At 43.3% G+C, this 20,760-nt stretch overlaps 2 protein-coding genes across 3 annotated transcripts; one reads left to right on the top strand and one right to left on the bottom strand.

Annotated features, from left to right (window-relative positions):
• Positions 1-1,900: 1,900 nt before the first annotated feature.
• LOC115572404 (uncharacterized) lies at positions 1,901-13,329 on the top strand. Its single transcript, XM_030402430.1, has 7 exons — positions 1,901-2,032; positions 6,033-6,392; positions 6,527-6,687; positions 7,463-8,509; positions 11,414-11,489; positions 12,207-12,536; positions 12,677-13,329. The coding sequence occupies exons 1-7, from the start codon at positions 1,978-1,980 to the stop codon at positions 12,841-12,843; spliced, it is 2,196 nt and encodes a 731-aa protein (XP_030258290.1). The 5' UTR covers positions 1,901-1,977; the 3' UTR covers positions 12,844-13,329.
• Positions 13,330-15,712: 2,383 nt separating this feature from the next.
• On the bottom strand, positions 15,713-20,680 carry LOC115572166 (cortexin-1-like). 2 transcript variants are annotated; one of them, XR_003982035.1, is made up of 3 exons: positions 20,508-20,680; positions 16,779-17,918; positions 15,713-16,108 (listed from the first exon to the last, which is right to left on the bottom strand). XR_003982035.1 is itself a non-coding variant. In XM_030401996.1 (2 exons), exon 2 carries the CDS (start codon positions 17,286-17,288, stop codon positions 17,013-17,015), a length of 276 nt encoding a protein of 91 aa, XP_030257856.1. In that variant the 5' UTR covers positions 17,289-17,918; positions 20,508-20,680; the 3' UTR covers positions 15,713-17,012. The 2 variants fall into 2 exon arrangements, 1 of the variants encoding a protein (XP_030257856.1); XM_030401996.1 differs by having other exon boundaries at positions 15,713-17,918.
• Positions 20,681-20,760: the final 80 nt, after the last annotated feature.

Genomic DNA, 20,760 nt, shown 5'->3' with positions numbered 1-20,760 from the left:
AATTTCTATGTCTCTGAATGGATTGAATTCTATATAAACAAACTTGCCTACGTGAGGTTTTCAGGTTCTCTGAACTTTGAATATTAATGTTCATGTTTTTAATGTGATCACAGCAAAGGAAAAAGTGTGTGTGTGTGTGTGCGCAGCTTGTGGTTTTACTCTATGAACATTTTGAACTTGAAAAAGTAGTGTCCTCACACCGATAGTGCTTGGGCCCTAAAAATACAAAAATTAAATAAAAGTCTGTCAAGATTTGCCCTTGGATGTAGCAGCAGAACCCAATCATATACAAACTTGTGTTACAGCAGATCCAATGAGAGCAGTCAGGGTCAGAGGAAATGACAGCTGTTGCAGCAAAAAGCCTTTACAATACAGTTTGAGTTACTGTTTACAGTTTTTGTCGATTTCTGGCATCTGTTGGTCAAAACTGAAGTCACATTGTGGAAACTTCAGCGAAACAGATGTTTATGTGACTCATAATGTGAAACATGTGTCACTGCTTTCACACAAATTGCTTTAAATGACTACATTTCTGATTCATACCCCACCACCTGCAAAACACTATATATATGCATATTTTCAAACACCAACACAGTTTTGAAAATGGTCAAATAAATTATTAATGGGGCGACCATTAGCCTCGTAGAAGGTAGAACGGACGTCCCATGTACGGAGGCGGCAGTGGATCTGGGTTTGAGTCCTGGCCTAACCCAGTCATCTCTGAAGCTGTCTTATCAATAAAGCCATACAAAGACCAAAGAAATTCAAAAAAGAGATTAATAGATAAATAATTAATCATTCAGTACACAACTGAAAGCCTACCTATGTGTCCTGCTTTTGTTTTTTAGAGAGGGGTAACTAGAACACTCACAGTCCTGTACGCTATGAGTCACTATACTGTACATGTTTTGTCATTTTTGGAATTATTAGTGCATGCCTGGGATTTATAGGAATTTCTTTGTTATTGTTTTAACTTATTTATAATAGTTAATATAGAAAATATATATAAATGTATGACATCTGTCTACCACACTGTCAACTTGTTTAATTTAATTTAACTTTAAATATGGACAACTGACTGCAAAATATATGAATCAGAATCAGAAATACTTTATTGATCCCTGACGAGAAACTGCAGCGTTACAGATGCTCCCATTCAAAGTCAAGAATATGAAGAAAAATGGTAACAATAATAATAATAATAATAATAATAATGATAATAATGATAATGATGATAATAATAATAACTATATATGGTGCTTATTTCTAATAGTAGCCTACTGCAACTTTACTTTTTTTCACCATTAAATGTAATTTTATACAATATAATATTTTATAATGTTCTGTCACTGCTAACAGAAAAGAAAGCAGGCTCACTGCCAGTTGCAGCTTCTTACCTTGATTTGCAGACTTTGTTAATTTTCTGTCTCCATTATTGTTATTATGAGTACTTAGATTATCAAAAATCATGGTATTTATAAAAACGACGCTGGTGCTTTTTATTCACACAGATGTGACATTTACATGCCAGGATCTGGTTATTATAGACAGATTAAATTTAACCATCATGTATCATCACAGTAACAGCTTTAGATACATTGGCAGCTGCAAACACTCATAAAAACATCATAAAAATCCATCCTGTGGTTTGGTGCCGACCTGCATTCTGAACATATACATACAAATAACGTCTATTATCACCAGAGAACGTTACAGACGATGTTTTTGTTTTCTCTCTGTTTCCTGAATATATTCATACGTGTGTCAATGTGTAAATGAGAGGCATCAACTTACAGCACTTTGTAGAAGGCGCTTTATAAAGTTCACTCCAGAGAACCAATGAGCAGGCGTTTTAGTATCACGTGACACTGGAGCCTCACTGACCGTGTTGGTGTCCTGCCTGGTTCAGCGTGAACACAGAAGGGTGACATCAAGGCGATACTTTGATAAGAACAGACAGGACAACGTTTCTCAGATATGACTCCATTAACACTTGGAGGTCTGTTGCTGCTCCTCACCACTGTCGAAGCAGGTAAGTTCGTTTTCTCAGGACATCTATTGACAGTGTGATTCGGCTGAGTTAAGTTACTGTAGTGGGAAGATTGATTGAGTGATTGCGCTTGTGAGGGGAGTGCGAGGCAGGATTGATAAAGCGTCAGGGGGAAACGTGGGAGTGTTTTTGTCCGCTCTCATGCTTGGTGGTGAGGCTCTTCAAGCCGCCCGTGGAGACGCCTCACTGCGCTGGTACTGGCTGCCCCACAGCTGACTGAAGCCGGCCGGCCGGCGGCAAAGCACAGACCCTGGGGGAGGGTTTCGGACCCCGGGAAAGTTAAGTGGTTTTAGGATTTGTCCGTTTTGAGTTGTCTTGTTTGTGTGTGCTTCATTGTTGTGAATTTTAATAGAGCATGTGGCCACACTACCGGGTCGGGAGGGGTAGCTTGGGATGATCCGCGAGCCGGAGCCGCTTTGTTTGTTTTTTCTGTTCAAGACGCACGTGATTAGTCAACTACCTGATGTATCACACATCAGGTAGTTGACTCCTGCTCCGCGTACCCAGACACCACCACGGTGTCTGGGTACGCGGAGCAGGAGGGGCGGGGCTTAAAGCGCGAGAGAGAGAGAAAGAAGGAGAGCAGACGCTGCAGTACAACGGGCTGGAAAGGTGAGAAAATGAGTGTAGCGTATTAACGGTTAAAATCTCACATGTAGCAGGCTCTACAAATAACCTGCACAGGCATAATAGAACTGTACATCCATCAGTATAGTTGGAAGACAAAAGACAAGTAAGTGACCCTGCTGCTAATGAAGGTGCCACAGTACACCACCACAACCACCTGGACCTACAACCCAGAGCTCTATGACACAGTTTGTGCAAAAGGCTATGTACTTTAAAATTTATTTTTTTGTAGCTTTGTTCCGTGTTGAGTATAATAAACCATATAATTAATAAACAATTGATATAATGTATGTTTTGTACATTAGGTATTCATTTTACACACCATGTTTCATTATTTTTGGTAATAATTTAAGCAACAAAAAAATCTTAGGAGCCACTTGGGAGCTGAAAGAGTCAGCTCTTTTTAGTGAGCCGAGCCATAAGAATTCCCATCACTACTGGGGATGATAGACAGTTTCCATAGTGCCACAGCATGTGTGCCCTTATCACGTGTTAGTGGAGAATGAGTTGGGTTGTAGTGTAATGCTGTGTGTTGTGCCCTGTGGGGTTTCCAGAGTGTTTTGCCGTGCAGTGTTTGCAGTGCTCTAAGGGGGTGTAATTCCAGTGTGGTGTGGTTTATGTTGGCAGTGCCCCGACACCTGTTTTTGGCCCATGAGAGGCATAGAGGGGAGAAGGGTATATGACCGTGTCTCATACCTGTGTGCGTGGCTATGCACTGTGTTTTTGAATTTGTGTCAATCAAGATTATGACTTTCTGTACCTTTTGGGTTTCCTCCTCCTTAATTGTGTGCGCTGTAGAAACATTCCGTGTACGGGCTCTCTACATCCCTTACGACAGAAACAAGGTTTATTACATTACTTTACATAGCAGTACCAAGTTTATTTATACTAATATCTCGGCTCTTGTCAGCCGCTAACTGGCTGCTAGCAGCTGGAGTGAATGAAGAGAGGCGTTCAGGTACCGACTAGGGTTGCCACCTTTCAGAAATGAAAATAAGGGACGCCCACCACGGCTCCTCGGGGCGATGACCACCACAGGCCGACTCCTGTGGGACTGGGCGCCTGCAGCAGTGGTATGTTTTATTTTGTGCTGGTGTTTTTAGTAAAGGGGGGGATCAAGAAACAATTAGTCATACTTAAAGCTTGAAATGCTTTATTGCCAATGAACACATTCTCATATAAAGTGCAGTTAATTAAATCTTGAATACAATCTTTTTGTGTGGAGTGTGCAACAACAAACTTTTAAAATATAAACTAAAACTAAGAAGTTAATGTAACTTTTAAGTGCATAACTATAGGGACTCTGAACATTTTTACTTAAAGAAAAAAAAACAGAACAAAAAAACAACAAAAACACTTATCTGCCTATTCAACAAGAAAAAAAGAAAGTGCAAAACATTACTCCTTCCCTCAAAACGGTTACTTCTTTTTCCAGGTGTACTTCTTGTTACTCCTGGCAGCACTGAGTAACTCTGTGTCTTCAAAGCGCTGTTGTAAAACTCTGAACAGGACTGCTCAAAGTTGAGAGTGATCAGGAGCTCACTTCTCATGAGCTCCGTGGAGCACCTGTTCCTGCAGTCACTCCTTTGTTGGCCATTCTGGAGTAGATCCTTTCCACATATCCAGTGGATGCTGGGATGCTCAGGATGTGGCTGATGATAGACAGCATGTTAGGCATGTTTTGAGGACGCGGTGGAGTGTCGGGTGTAGTGGTGGACATTTTTAAAAGGCGCGGGTTTTCCAAGCAGCGCCGGTGTGTGGTGTCCGTCGCTAGCCAACCCTATGCGCAGACACACAGAGGACCGGAGCCGGGGCGGGGGGGTCCTGCTTAAATCCCGCCGTGACAGTTTTGCTGGCCTTTGTATTCCCTGTGTTTTATTTTGATCATTATTGTTAGATTTGTTGTTGATGTGTGTGTGTGTGTGTGAGTGACAGACATGTGCATTGGACATTTGTGGAAATATGGAACAATCGTCCTTTATTTGGCAATTAAATGTCGCGTCCTGTATTGAACCAATACGGGACGCGACATTTAATTGCCAAATAAAGGGCGATTCCGTATTTTATGGGACGGGTGGCAACCCTAGGTGTGACAGTTTAATTGGCGAGGGTCCCAGATGTGCTGGAGGTGTGGTTTGAGAATCCCGTCTGGAGAGGGGTCCTCGGCCGTGTCCGCTAACCAGGAACAACATTCCGATCACTCTGCTCATCGCTCCAAGTCATGCATGTGTATATTCATTTTGACGTGGATTGAACACTACTATGTTAGCTGTCAGCTGTTGCGTTGGGCGCGCAGCGTCCCGGTTAACTTGACACCTACCACTGAGTATTTCTGTCATTCCACACTGCGTTCAAATGGTTACTTAAAGCCATCGTTCCCAGCGGCATACATCGTTATTAAGCTGAAGCCAAGTTGATGTCAAAACTGTATGTAAGTTACTGTCATACAGCCTGCTCGTCAAACAGTCTGCAGAGTATGTTGACATCCAGCCCGAACTCAGCGCGAGGTCAATCAGCTGTGGGTCAAAGCGTGAGACGTCCAGATCAACCTGTGATACAAACATCAAGTCATTTCTTGGTTTTGTCACATTTTTAGATGTATAGCCTGTATTTCTAGTTTAAATAAACAGCCTAATAATAAACCAGTGTTTCATTGCTTTTTAAGAATTGCAGCTGAATTACGTGTCTTCTAAACCTCATTATTATGATAATGTGAATAAACTTGTGTTGATGATAAATTGTTGTCACAAAAGAAATGGAAATTGCATATCACTCACAGCTGCACAGGATACACAGCTTAGTAGTTAGCTTTCTAAGTACTTTGTTTATTAATTTTAAATGAATCTACATATTATGTTAAGGCCTGAAAAAGAATTTGGCACGCGCACGTACTGCCCTTTTCTGACTTTCAGCCCCTGCCCCTCTATAATCATGTGCACGTCCCTGCTGTGTGCTCTGTAGCGCTCATCGAACAGTGCTGTGGGTTCACATTCAAAATTGCCGATCACGATCAGTGAAACAATGCCCACATCGGCCCCGATCCTGATCCTGCAGAACTGCTTTTCCTGATTTGACAGTGAAAATGTCTGCTGTGAAAAAAGTCCATCCAGCCAGGAAGAAGAGCGTTTACAGACACTGAGGAGGACTCATCTCTGTTCATTGCTTCTCTTTTCTACCTACAAGTTATGGCAGACCCATTTTGTCAGTGATTAGAATACACAAACAACAGAAATGGCAAAATGCTCTGAATGATGTGTGGATGTCTTCAGGTGATATCAGGGTTCCTGTCTGTTCTCTGCTGTCCTTTACAAATCTAACCGCTGTTCCTCTCTACATCTCTATTATTGGTTTATAGGCTCTGTGGTGATACGAGGGGAACCTGGACAGGATGTCATTCTGCCGTGTAACACTAGTGACACTCCCATCAGAGCTGTAAACTGGACCAGATCTGACCTGGTGTATCCAGACTACGTCCTCTTTCAAAGAACTACACGCTCAGATCCAACCCACCAGCACTCATCCTTTAAAGGTCGAGTGCAGCTGGTGGACGGTGGGCTGAACAGTGGAAACTTGTCTCTAATCCTGAAGAACGTGAGCAGAGATGACAACGGTACTTACGAGTGTCGAGTCGCAACAGCTGGTTCTAAACGCAAGAAGAGAGACAACGATGATCTTAAGCTGATTGAAACCATCCAGCTGCAGGTGACAGACCCAGGTGAGTTTGTGTAGATCAGCGTGTTTTTTGTGCTGCAGCTGATTCCTGACAGTCAAACATAAGAGACAGAAGAGTAAATGAAGGTTGATCTACTGTTCACTCATGTCCTGACTTATGTTCACCTTCACCTCCAGGGGACCAGAACAAAGACAACAACAAAGGAACCTCCACTCCTTTACATGTCGGATTGGGAGTAGCAGCAGGTCTTCTGGTTTGTTTGGCTGCTGTTGGTGTTTGGTATTTATTTTACAAGAAACCACAAACGTCTGCTGCTGAAGAAACAGGACGTGATGATGTCCTCTGACATGTAACAGACCTGTCTACAGTGTTTTTTACCTGTTGGATTTGCATTCTCTCTGTGGGTGTGAGCTCAGGTATAGATCAGATGTTTGAGGTTCTCCACCAGGACGTTCTGGTATCAGTAATGTTCCCCCTCACAAGTCGCTGCCTTACCCATGTGAAGGGGTTTGTGTAGCCGTTGACTCTGTGAGCTGTGTTGTCTGGAGCACTGAAGCGATCCTTTTATTCAAATCAAAGATGTCCAAGTCAGTTCATGACAGGGAGCTTGTGAGTTGTGGAGCGTTGGAGGATTGTGGCGTTATAGTTCAACCTCTAATGTGTTGCTAATGAAGTTACAGAACAGTGTGACATCTGTGACATCTGTAACTCCCTAATGCAGTTTTTTAATGATAAAATTTCCAACATCCACCAACACTCACACTCAAGTTCACACCCTCTCCCCTTTAATATCTGACCTCATCCGCAAATCTAAACCCTCCACCTCTCAGCTTGATCCACTCCCCACCACCCTGGTCAAATCTTGCCTCCCATCTGTACTTCCCCTCATTTCTGCCATCATTCACTCTTCACTCACCACTGGAATTGTTCCTCTATCCCTCAAAACTGCAGCCATCACCCCTATCCTGAAAAACCCTGGCTCAGATCCCAATAATTACAATAATCTCCGCCCCATCTCCAACTTACCTTTCATATCCAAAATCCTTGAAAAAGTAGTTGCCACTCAATTACATACACATCTAACACAAAATTCCCTTTATGACCCTTTCCAGTCTGGTTTCCGCCCCCACCACAGCACCGAAACTGCCCTCATAAATGACCTCCTTATTGCAGCTGATTGCGGTTCTCTCTCCATCCTCATCCTCCTTGACCTTAGTGCAGCATTGACACCATCTCCCACCCTATCCTCCTCAGCAGACTCTCCTCCATCGGCATCACTCACACCCCCCTTCACTGGTTCCACTCCAGGTCGTACTCAGTTCATCCAGCTCAAATCCTTTAAATCCGACCCCTCCCCAGTCACTACAGGTGTGCCCCAAGGCTCTGTCCTGGGCCCCCTTCTCTTCATCACTTATCTCCTCCCCCTTGGCACCATTTTCCGTAAATTTAACATTCACTACCACTGCTACGCCGATGACACCCAGCTCTACCTTTCTAGTAAACCAAACTCCACACTCCCGCCCTCTTCCCTTACCGCCTGCTTATCAGAAATCAAATCCTGGTTCACTTCAAACTTCCTGAAATTAAACAGTGATAAAACTGAAATTCCTCTAATTGGTACCCAATCTACATTATCCAAAGTTGACCGTTTCCCCCTTTTCATCGACAGCTCCTCAGTTTTCCCCTCCCCTCAGGTTAAGAGTCTGGGTGTCATCCTCGACAGCACTCTATCCTTCAAATCTCACATCAATAACATTACTCGTTCTGCCTACTACCATCTACGAAATATCAACCGACTCCATCCCTCCCTCACCCCCAGCACTGCCTCCATCCTTGTCCACAGTCTTGTCACCTCCCGTTTAGATTACTGCAACTATCTTCTTCTCGGTCTCCCTCACAAGTCCCTCCATAAGCTTCAACTGGTTCAAAACTCTGCTGCACGAATCATCACCAAAACCCCTTCTTCCCACCACATTACCCCCATCCTACAGCAGCTTCACTGGCTCCCGATCAATCAAAGAATTCAATTCAAAATCCTTCTGTACACTTTCAAAGCTATTCACAACCTCGCCCCTCCTTACTTGTCTGATCTCCTGCGCATCTCCACTCCAGCACGCTCCCTCAGATCCTCCTCTTCCCTCCGCCTCACTATCCCCCCTGTACACCTCCGCACCATGGGGAGCCGAGCTTTCAGCCGCTCTGCTCCCCAGCTCTGGATCTCCTTACCACCCGACATCTGTAATACCAACTCTCTCCCTGTTTTCAAAACCAGACTCAAAACCCACCTGTTTAAAATTGCCTATTCACTCCACCCCTAACTGTGACACCGCCCTACCTCTATTGTTTTTTTATTAATTGTTGTACACTGTATGTTCATTTTGAATGTTGTTTATTGTATGTTTTTTTCTTCTTCTTTGTATTTGGATGTCTGAATGTTGTTCTATTGAATGTTTTTAAATTGATGTTTTTTATCCATTGTTTTATACTGATGTCCCCTGTAAAGTGTCCTTGAGTGTCTTGAAAGGCGCTTCTTAAATAAAATGTATTATTAATCACACTGGAGCTTGAACAGCACAGCCGTTAGCTTAGCTTCCCTGAAAAAACAGTCTTGTGTGCAGTGTTTCAGAGAGAACTGATGCTGGTAACGTCATTTCTTGTCCGACATCATTAATCCCAGAGAGATAATTTTAGGCAAATCTTTATTTCTCACCTGCTCCGTTAGACAACTGATGAGGCATCTTACTGACCTAAGCAGGGTTTATTTAGCATTAGCATCCTTACCTAGCAGCTCCGCTAGTGTTAGAACCAGGGGGGTATAAAGCCATCAGATTATGCAGTCTGTATCAGGACGTGGATTGGTGACAGTAGTTAAGTCACCCACAGATCAGAACCGGATACCGATATTGGATCGGTCCCATCTTTAGTCTTGGTGGTGTGTTCAAGTGCAGCTTCTGACTGAGACTCAGTAGACGTGAGGCGTCTCCACAGTCGCCTACTTCAGTGTCAGTTTGGTGTGTCGGCCTCTGACGGGGTTGGAACAAGTCCTGATGAATCACAGACGTGGTGGACGCGGTCATCACCGCAGCTTTGTCCCTCAGATTTAGAGTCTCTTACAGAACATGATGCCCACAAAGAGTCTCAAAATCAGCTGTAAAGAGGTCTGAAACATGAAGATCAGGCTTATTGATACATTTCATATTTTATATAATAACAGCTTGTGTCTGCACTGATTTAAATGTTTTATGCTACGGGTGTAAACAAGACATAATGTTGTCCTTTTTATACCAAGGAGAAGATTTCACTCTGCTGAATATTAAACTTAAAAACATAGATTAGACCTGAAGTCAAAGTGTCTCAGAGGAACCTGCAGGACGAGCTCAGCCCTAAAACCCTTCAAACAGCACTTAATGACTTAATGATGTTACGGTGTGAATTAACCTCTGGATATTATTATTATTATCTACAGAGCAGAATCGCATGATGTGTGCAGAAGTACACGTGGTTATGAAAAAATATGAATTTGACCAAAGAACTGTTCAAAGTTGAAGCCGAGTCACAATTAATGATACTGTGATTTAATTTTCATCAGAAGATCAAAGACTAATAATGATAATAATAATAATAATAATAATAACAATAACAATATTGATATAAACCTCCAGTAACAAACAGAATAATCTGTCCTGGTGTGATGATTATAAGCTAGGGCTGGGCCATATGGACAAAAGTGTTATCACAACATGTTTTTTAATATTGATCGATGTCAATAATTATTAAAATTAATTCAAACAAAACTTTATCGAAAATAAATGTCATAAATGTATCATCGTTATCATGGAAAAGTTCAGCGTGAAAATGATTGAGATCATTTTATCGCCCAGCCCTAATATAAACCTTCTTTTGTTTTTATATTAAATGATTAAATGTTTTTCTTGTATTGTTTGTTACATTGTGTTCTCTTCATCAGATCGTTACATCACATTACATTATTATATATAATAAGATATATAATAATTACACAATTTGAGAAATGTAAAAAAAGGAGATAGAAGACTAAATTATTTTTAATATATGTATTAAATTACTATAACTTATTTCCATCACCTTCATGTGTGCAACAGCTGCCCATTTAAAACATCTTTAGCATCTCATGCTAACAGATGCACCTTAATATATTAAACAGAGAACCAGATGCTCTTTGTTCTGTAGTTCCTGTTGTGTTTATATGTTAATAGATGTTTTTCTTGCTTTTGTAGAGTTAATAAAGTATGGAACAAAAAGTCAGAACTCCTTTTCTTTCCTTTTTTCTTTTTACAGTGGATTTAATCTAATGTAATCTAACACTTCCATAAATATTCCAAAATGTGTGGGAATATGAACTCATGACAGTGCTGAAGGTCTTTTTAAAGTTTGAGTGCAGCTGTTAGATCAGGCGTTTGATGCTCTCCATCAGGATGGTCTGGTGGGGTCTACCTGCAGACCTCCACTAGGTGGAGCTCCTCCCCTTTTCTTGCTCAGTGCCACACCTTCATACCAGGAAGCCAACATTGTTCAGTCCAACAGACTCACACCCCTTACTGGCTCTTGTCCACAAGAGAAGGGCACTTGGATGAATGTGAATTAAATTAAATGTATTCACTCGTTTTTTTTCTACCTAATATTGCTGCTTTTGTCTACTGTATTTAAAACACCCACACCTTCTGCTGCTCCCTCTGAGGTTTATTCTTCTTCCATTTGAATACTTTTTGTTTCTTATTCTGAATCAAGAGTCTAATTTAAAGTGTTGTATGATGATGTAAATCCCTCAGAGGATAACTGTGGATATGAATAAAGGGTTTAAGGCGGGGTGGGTGGCCCAAAAAAAATATTTGCACCGGGGCCTATCACCATGATGTTACGCTCCTGTCTGATGACGTGTACCTCCAGTGAACCTATGAGCAGGTATATGTGTATCACGTGACGCACTGGAGCGACAATTTGACTGTGCTGCTTCCAGCTGATTCAGCGTGAAAACAGAAGGGCGACATAAAATCCATATTGTGAAGTCTGTGTGATAAGAACAGACAGGACAACGTTTCTCAGATATGACTCCATTAACAATTGGATGTCTGTTGCTGCTCCTCACCACTGTCGAAGCAGGTAAGTCCGTTTTCTCAGAACATCTATTAACAGTGTGATTCGGCTGAGTTAAGTTACTTTCCGCAGCCTGCCCGGGCCGGGCCGAGCCGGGCCAGGCCGAGCCGGGCCAGGCCGAGCCGCAGTACCGGGCCCGCTGTTTATTTATACTAATATATCTTGGCTCGAGTTAGCCGCTAACTAGCTGCTAACAGGTGTTTCCTGGACTTGAATCCTGCTACGATACTAATTTTTTCCTCGGGGAATTTTTTCTTTGGCAGAATTATGTTTTTAAGAGGCGGAACTACGATGCAGAACTTAGCTAGGCAGCAGAACCTGGATGACTGATAACCTTAATCGACAGACGTGTATATATAAATATAAATAAACACAAATGGAACACATTAACCATAAAGGTGATGATGATGATAATATTTAATACATATATGGTTCGTATGGTTCTGTGTTAACTTTGTTTTGACAGCAGACATTTTAACTTTAATGATGGCTGTATTCCATTTAGTTGGGCTCACTGTGACACTTAGAGGAATGGAGCCAGAGTTTACATTAAACACCTAGGGATGTCCCCATAAGGTTAATTAGGTTAATTATTAACCCGATTCCGGTCTGAGTCATTTAATATTTAGTATCTGCAGATACCGAGTCTCGATCCAATACTTCGATACTCTGATTATAAATCTAACAGCTGTTCCTCTCTGCATCTCTATTATTTGTTTATAGGCTATGTGGAGATACGAGGAGAAGCTGGACAGGATGTCATTCTGCTGTGTAACAGTAGTGACATTCCAATCAGATATGTAATATGGACCAGATCTGACCTGGTGTATCCAGACTACGTCCTCTTTCAAAAAACTACACTCTCAGATCCAACCTACCAGCACTCATCCTTTAAAGGTCGAGTGCAGCTGGTGGACGGTGAGCTGAGCAGTGGAAACTTTTCTCTAATCATTAAGAACGTGAGCAGAGATGACAACGGTACTTACGAGTGTCGAGTTGCAGCAGATGCTCTTAAGCTGATTGAAACCATCCAGCTGCAGGTGACAGAGCCAGGTGAGTTTGTGTACATCAGTGTGTTGTTTGTGATGCAGCTGCAGTTGATTCCTGACAGTCAGACATGACAGACAGAAAAGTAAATTAAGGCTGATCTACTGTTCACTCCTGTCCTGACTTATGTTCACCTTCACCTCCAGGGGACCAGGACAACAACAAAGGAACCTCCACTGCTTTACATGTCGGATCTGGAGCAGCAGCTGCAGTTGTTCTGGTTTGTTTGGCTGCTGTTGGTGTTTGGTATTTTTTTTGCAAGAAACCACAAACATCTGCTGATGAAGAAACAGGAGGTGATGATGTCCTCTGACATGTAACAGACCTGTCTACAGTGTTTTTTACCTGTTGGATTTTCATTCTCTCTGTGGGTGTGAGCTCAGGTATAGATCAGATGCTTGAGGTTCTCCACCAGGACGTTCTGGTATCAGTAATGTTCCCCCTAACAAGTCGCTGCCTTACCCATGTGAAGGGGTTTGTGTAGCTGTGGACTCTGTGAGCTGTGTTGTCTGGAGCACTGAAGCGATCCTTTTATTCAAATCAAAGATGTCCAAGTCAGTTCATGACAGGGAGCTTGTGAGTTGTGGAGCGTTGGAGGATTGTGGAGTTATAGTTCGACCTCTAATGTGTTGCTAATGAAGTTACAGAACAGTGTGACACAATCACACTGGAGCTTGAACAGCACAGCCGTTAGCTTAGCTTCCCTGAAAAAACAGAGTCTTATGTGCAGTGTTTCAGAGATAACTGATGCTGGTAACGTCATGTCTTGTCCGGCATCAGTGGCGGTTCTAGACCAGTTTTTAATAGGGGGGCCAGGTTGGGGGCGGCTTTTTTGTTAGGGGGGCACATACAACCCGGGAAAAAGGATAAATCCCTCATTCAGACAAAACAGTGTTTACAATTTCAGCAATTTTGATTGGGTAGTAAACTGCTGAGACACTTTATTTCTGCCTTTCCCTTCAAAACAAAATCATTGCAAGAAATCTGTCATTGTATTATTAATGCAGACTCCCTGTCAGGGGCGTCCAGACTCAGAGTCATGGGGGCACTGGCCCCTGTTGCCCCCCCCCCCCCCCCCCAGAACCGCCCCTGTCCGGCATCATTAATCCCAGAGTCTTTTATTTCTCACCTGCTCCGTTAGACAACTGATGAGGCATCTTACTGACCTAAGCAGGGTTTATTTAGCATTAGCATCCTTAGCTAGCAGCTCCGCCAATGTCAGATCATGCGGTCTGTGTCAGGACGAGGATTGGTGACAGTAGTTAAGTCACACACATCTGGATCAGAACCTGATACCGATATTGGATCGGTCCCATCTTTCGTCTTGGTGGTGTGTTCAAGTGCAGCTTCTGACTGAGACTCAGGAGACGTGAGGTGTCTCCGCAGTCGCCGTCTTCAGTGTCAGTTTGGTATATCGGCCTCTGACGGGGTTGGAACAAGTCCTGATGAATCGCAGACGTGGTGGACGCGGTCATCACCGCAGCTTTGTCCCTCAGATTTAGAGTCTCTTACAGAACATGATGCCCACAAAGAGTCTCAAAATCAGCTGTAAGGAGGTCTGAAACATGAAGATTTCATATTTTATATAATAAAAGCTTGTGTCTGTACTGATTTAATGCTACGGGTGTAAACTAGACATAATGTTGTTCTTTTTATACCAAGGAGTAGATTTCACTCTGCTGAATGTTAAACTTGCACATGCAAGCAATATTAATAAAGTATGAAACAAAAAGTCAGAACTCTTTTTCTTTCTTTTTTACTTTTTACAGTGGATTTAATCTAATGTAATCTAACACTTGCATACATATTCCAAAATGTGTGGGAATATGAAATCATGACAGTGCTGAAGGTCTTTTTAAAGTTTGAGTGCAGCTGTCAGATCAGGTCTTTGATGTCTGGTGGGGTCTACCTGCAGACCTCCACTAGGTGGAGCTCCTCCCCTTTTCTTGCTCAGTGCCACCTGCCACACCTTCATTCCAGGAAGCCAACATTGTTCAGTCCAACCGACTCTCACCACTTGCTGGCTCTTCTCCACAAGAGTCGGGCACTTGGATGAATGTGAATTAAATTAAATGTATTCACTCAGTTATTTCTACCTAATATTGTCTTTATGTTATTGCTGCTTTTGTCTACTGTATTTAAAACACCCACACCTTCTGCTGCTCCCTCTGAGGTTTATTCCTCTTCCTTTTGAATACTTTTTGTTTCTTATTCTGAATCAAGAGTCTAATTTAAAGTGTTGTTTGATGCACAGGCTATAAATCCCTCTGAGGATATTTTGTGGATATGAATAAAACGGCGATAAATGCTCAAACTGCTCAACCGAAAAGCAAAACTACTTTTATTTTCTGATAAAGCAGGAAGCTGAGGTGTAAAACAAGCACCTCAGGGGTGCTGTCTTGTATTTGATTGCGACGGAGAGTCATAAATAAGATGCTTTTACACTTTATTTTGTTGCACAGATTAAACAAATGATATATAAGTGAGATTTTGAGGTGCTGGTAGGTGGATTTTGATGTCTTTTGGTCAGAGCCAGGCTTACAGTTCCCCTGTTTTCAACATTTATGCTAAGCTAACCATCTCCTAACTATATTCTAATTGCTAAATCGCTGGCTACTGGACTTGTTTTCAGTTTCTTGAGTTTTAATGATTCGAAACTTGGATGGTCTGTAGTTTCTTGATCACCTGAAGGCACTTGAGTGTATTGAGGTCCTTTGCGTTTTTTAAATGCTCTATAAAACTGCAACCACAACTGAATCTGAGCCAGTGCTGCAGTCTTTCATATGTGAGTCCCATCTCATTCTCATCTGGAGCTCTTTAATTAATTCCAAACTCCTGTTCAGCACTTTTGTTGTCTGACATACGTGTGTTTGAACTTTGCTCTTATTTGTACGTCTCTCTTGTCCAAACATGCAGAATGCTGTGATGAGGGTCTAAATCAGCGTAGGGATATATTTCATCTGGGGGGGGGGGGGGGTGATCCGGCTCTGCGAGGGCTAATCCTCGTAAATTAACCGACTTTGTCTCTTTACGAGCATCCCATTGATTATTCGATTGATTTAATTTGCTCTAAATCTTGCTGAGATTGATTTCAGGGCGGCAGCGAGGGCTCCAGTAGAAGTTTGTGTGTTTGTTTGTGTGTGTGGGTAAAGTAATGAAACTTTTCTAAAAAAAAAAAAAAATCAAGACAAGACAAAAAGCTTTTATTTCATTAAAAAACTGAATGCCACTTTGAAGAAACATTAGGAAAATATCTAATCTTTTACAAGCAAGAGTCTACATCCAGGAAGCTGGGCCGCGTACGATCGTTTGGTATTAAACAGTCCTTTGGTCGTCATTGAAGAAAGAAAAATCAACTTTAATAAACCAGTAAAATATCCATACTAAACTTCATTTACAAAGAGTCGTTCGTGGCCACATGTCAAAGGACTTTACAGTTTAATAAGGACAGAAACGATAATACAAACCATGTGGCAAGAGGAGCAGTAACATCATTAACAGGAAATAGATATTAGCTTTTTCTCTCATATCTCTACAGGCACTGTTGAACAGATTTGGCTGGTGCGCTGGACGAGGGCCTAAAGGCAAAAAAAAGGGGGATTAGGCGGAGGGAAATTGGTGTACATGCAGTTCATAATCATAACTTTTATATGACACAGCGGCATGTTGGACCCCTGCACCGAGCCTCATAAGCCTCTTAAAGGGAGAGAGCGACATTAAACAGCACAACCCCCCCCCCCAAAAAAAATAAAGTGCGCTGTATTAACTGTTATGTATTATGAACCATCGCTTTTCACAGCGGCATGAGATTGAAATGTAGGACGCGGTGTGTTTTTAAAAGTTAGAAAGAGCGACACAAGTAGCAGCTTGGACACAATTATGAGTGATTCCCTCTGAATCACAGAGGCTTTGGTTCATTAACATGATTTTTTTTTTTTACCTGAGGATCATCTTAGGAGGTAAACGCCTCACTGTATCCAGCATGGTTCATATGGAAAATAAATATATGAGTTCAGGAAAAACATCTAATCTTTTGGTTCAGCTACACACCAAAAAAAACCAAACGTATAAAGTTGTCTCATCTTTAAATCTGCAGTATTGGTGTGTGTCCGACCCGTCTGACTGATTTCCACGTCTGAACTAAACTGATTTCTCTTTTATTCAATCAGGACCTCTCTGTGTGCGCTCCAGCCCTGGGATTTGTTAAAACATTACAGAATTACAAGAATGATGACATGATAAACGTACTGATGGTTGCCTCCCTGCAGCAGCCTCTCTTGCTGTAAATTGGAAATGGACGCGGGGACTTCTGACGTCTCTGCTTCTTTGTCTCTCTTTGTCCTGCTGCGTGTTTTCACTCATAACTCAAACGCACTGTCAGGTGGGGTCTCTTGTCGTCAGGCCGGCAAATGTCATCGATCAAAAGTCCCTCGAGAGCCTCCACACGTCCAACCTCCTCCTCTCCAAGCTCAACCCTCATCTTTACACCAGCGCATAATCAAACTGTCCTCTGTCCAGTCCCTCCTTGTGGTCCGTCCACGATGACGAGGGCATGCTGCTGTAGGGGTCCAACAAGATCCGGATGCAGCGGACGAGGAGGAAGAGCAGCAGCAGCAAGAGGAGGCCGACGAAGCACAGGGCCGATCCCTGCTCGGGCTGCCCCGTCATGGGCTGCAGCACCGTCTGGCCCCTGGGGAACCCGGGCGGAGCAGGAGAGGAGACGTCATAGTCCACGACCCAGTAGTTTGTGTCGCTCATGTTGGAAGCGAGGGGGGGAATAGTTCTGAAGGTTCTATTACCGTCCGAGTCTTGTTTTGCAGTCAGAAAGCTAGGAGGGATGGGGGCTCATCTTTGCCATGGAGAGGGGAGATCACATAGCGGAGTCTGACAGATGTTGAACTCAATCCTAGGGGCGAGTAGCGAAAGCGTTCCTGTAAAAATCAGTCGTGCAAATTAGTTGAACCTCTGGCGAATCGAGCAGCAAGCGGAGACATGCTCAGTGAGGTTTAATTGGGGTTAACTGGCTGCTGTTCATGTGTCCCTCTCGCTTCCTCTGAAGAGGAGCTAACGATACAAACGCTGCGGTCACTACTTCGGGTTCATTTGTCAATAATCCTAAGTGTCATCCAAGAGCGGCCCTAGAGGGGCATTTATCGTGATTAGAAAGCGATGGATAAATCTCAATCGAGTGGCCGAAGATGTTCCACAGATCAATCAGAGTGCTTGCGGGCTGTAAATGATCGGCGTCGTGATGCCTCAGAGGAACGTCTTCGAATCAAATCGAATCGCTCGAATGGTTCGGTTGATTTACTGCAAGATGCTTCTGGTTTTTTTACATCTTCATCTCTCCAGGAACCTCTTCACTGGGGGATTCACTCCACAAGATCCCTAAGAGAAGAAACAAAAGGCAGAGATAAGACGCGACAAATGAACATATGAATGAGCGAGTTTTCCAGCGTGCAGAGGTGCTGATGTGAGGGGAAAGTCCTGATTGATTCGAAGGGGTTTGGAGCTCGACAGGGGCGGTGGACGTCAAAGATTATGGATTTTGTACTGTTTCAGAGCCTGGAGGGAGGTGTTCTCCGGGGTGGGGGGGACTCAAACCTAGCAGAGCCCCTGTCGACACGCACAGTCTCACTTAAATAAAACTACCTACAAACCCCGTCCAATCTTCTAGACACGGCAGAGGCTCGGCCCATCGCCTGGACTCAGGTGCAGCGCAAGATAAATAAATCAGACACCAATGAGGGACGAGAAAAATGTGGGGGGAAACCCTCCGAGAGTTGCTGCACTCTTGCACGGAAAACACTCTCCGTAGCCTCTTTAATGGGCTGCGTGGAGTGGAGAGACGTTTCCTGCTGGAGGTGCACTTCCAAGTCAGCAGATTCTATTTCCAGGAGGCTTCGTCACCCTCCTTTACCACCCCGCCGACCCTCGCAAAGACACGTTGATAGCTCACCCTCCTCCCTCCTCCCTGCCCTCCGGGGTGATGGGACTGAAAGGGCCGAGCGGAGGTTTTAATAGGAAAGACTTAGGAGACATAACGAAGGGAGAACGGCCTGCCTCGGAATCAATTATCAAATGGCCTGCGGTTGCATCGGGCCGGACAGCTCAGGTTAGCTGCGTGCACGGGGAGGGAAGCTGAAGCAGATTCAAAAGTCAATAGAGAGCCATGATGTTTACACAGCAGGACGACACGTTAGTTAGTCAGGGAGCAAAAAAAAACACGTAGAAGACGGCTGCTAATGAAGCTGAAGTCACAGAAATGATGCAAGATGGTCATATTGTGCTTGAGAAACAGTCCTGGAAGGAAACGATACAGGTTCTTAATCCAAAAGTTAACTCAGATTAAAACCCGTCCCAGTATGGGGCGTTAGCGAGTCACTGCAGCTCCACTTGACATCTCACTTTATGCTGCGTATGCAGAATTTACAGTACGAGCGGAGGCTTTTATGTATCGCAAACTTGTCTAGTTCTTATTCATGAGCATACTCAGCAGATATGCGAGCCCGTTGAAGATGTCCAGGGAAGTTCATAACGCTCTGCAGGTTACCCAAGGTCATAACCAGATATGCAAACGCCGCTGAGCAGAGGAGGAGGGCGGGAAACCCTGCGGCACCGAGATGCAAAGCAAATACAGATTTGAGGAATATAAAAGAGAGGGCCGCATCAACGTCACGCCTCGTAGATCCTCATCCAGAGAGCTGCTGTGGTTCCTACGCAGCAGATAAATCACACTGTGGCGCCCGAACACAGGTGGAAACAATAAAAACTGACTTTTACGTGTTAGTTGTGGACAAATCTGAAAGAATCAAGAATAAAATGGCGTGAAAAGTAGATTCAGCCCTGCAGAAGCCACGCCGATGACCTCTGACGACATGCTGTGACACATGGCGCTCCTCGTGGCATTAATACCTGTAACACCTCCCATTTGTACCTGTGGATTATGACAGCGGCTTTGAAAGTGTCAAGGACTTCTCCAGATAAAAAGGTGGAGGCTGCGCTCTCTAAAATAAAGCCTGAATTGTACGACTGTCGGGCCAAACGGAACCAGATATCCACAGTTGAAGCTCTCTGTCTTATAACTTTTATGATTTTATGGCATCTAAATGTTAATTCCAGCGTACGTAACACTGCTGCCTCCATGTTTTTCACTTGATCCCCTGATTATATCACCACGAAGACGTCATGCAGGTTGATATTTACTCTTCAACTGGAAAGCAACAGATTCTTGATTACAAAAATGAGTAGAAAGACGGGCGGTTTACACTTTGGTCCAGCGTCTCTCAAGAGAAAGCAGTAAGAAGCAGATTATTTTATTGACTTATGTCCAATTAAACCTTAAACTACAACCTCTGTATGCAGAAAATGAAGGAAATATGACGCACTGATGAAGTGGTAAGGCACCAACTGTACTCAGAGTGACTTCTAATATTACCATTATCTGTTTTACAGTGACGCTGTAGTTGATTCCACTGCTTTAATTGCATCATCCCTGTATACTAAAGGTGCACTTTGTAATTTGACAAAGACATTTTAATCAGAAGAGAAAAATCTTCCTAATTTAGGCATAAAAAAAGAACAAACTCTCTGTTTTCGCGACGGAAACTAGCACAACACAGTTTCATATTGTTTTACTTTTTTTTATTATCTTGGACCGGATTTTCCTCAGAGAACAGCTTGATATTAACATTTCTTAAAAATTGTGAGTTTGAAATTCTACATTGAACCCCTTTAAGGGATAGATTAAATATATATATTTCCTTTAAAACACTGAATTTTGGCCGGTTTTCATTGTTCCAATTTAACGTGAAGTGAAGTTACACAACAGGACAGAAGTTACAGCCTGCAGAGGACAACTTGTGATTCATGAAGTTACCCCCGGCCATGTGCGACACGACAGTCACAGCTCCAGCCTGAAGTTAATTCATGACATGAAAACAAAACAAAATACACAAACCAGTGCTGTGTACTTACCGGTGTGACAGGTGAGGACGTGTCATCAGAGACAGGTGATGCTGCTGATGATGATGGTGATGATCCAGCTGCAGGCTCGTCTCTGGCTGCACGCCGAGCTTCAGGTCTGATCTCCGGTCACGTCCTGCAGCACCTCCTCCTCTCCGCTCTTCTCTCCTTCTCCTCCGCTCTGTCAGGAGCTTTAAGTCCACTCACTCTGAGGGGTCCGGCCCACCTCCCTCCCTCTCTACCTCCCTCCCTCCCTCTCCCTCCC

Source organism: Sparus aurata, chromosome 21, assembly GCF_900880675.1.
Source record: "Sparus aurata chromosome 21, fSpaAur1.1, whole genome shotgun sequence".
In the NCBI taxonomy this organism is placed as follows: Eukaryota; Metazoa; Chordata; class Actinopteri; order Spariformes; family Sparidae; genus Sparus; species Sparus aurata.
Note: the sequence above shows the minus strand (reverse complement) of the source record. Positions and strands in the feature narration are given on the sequence as shown.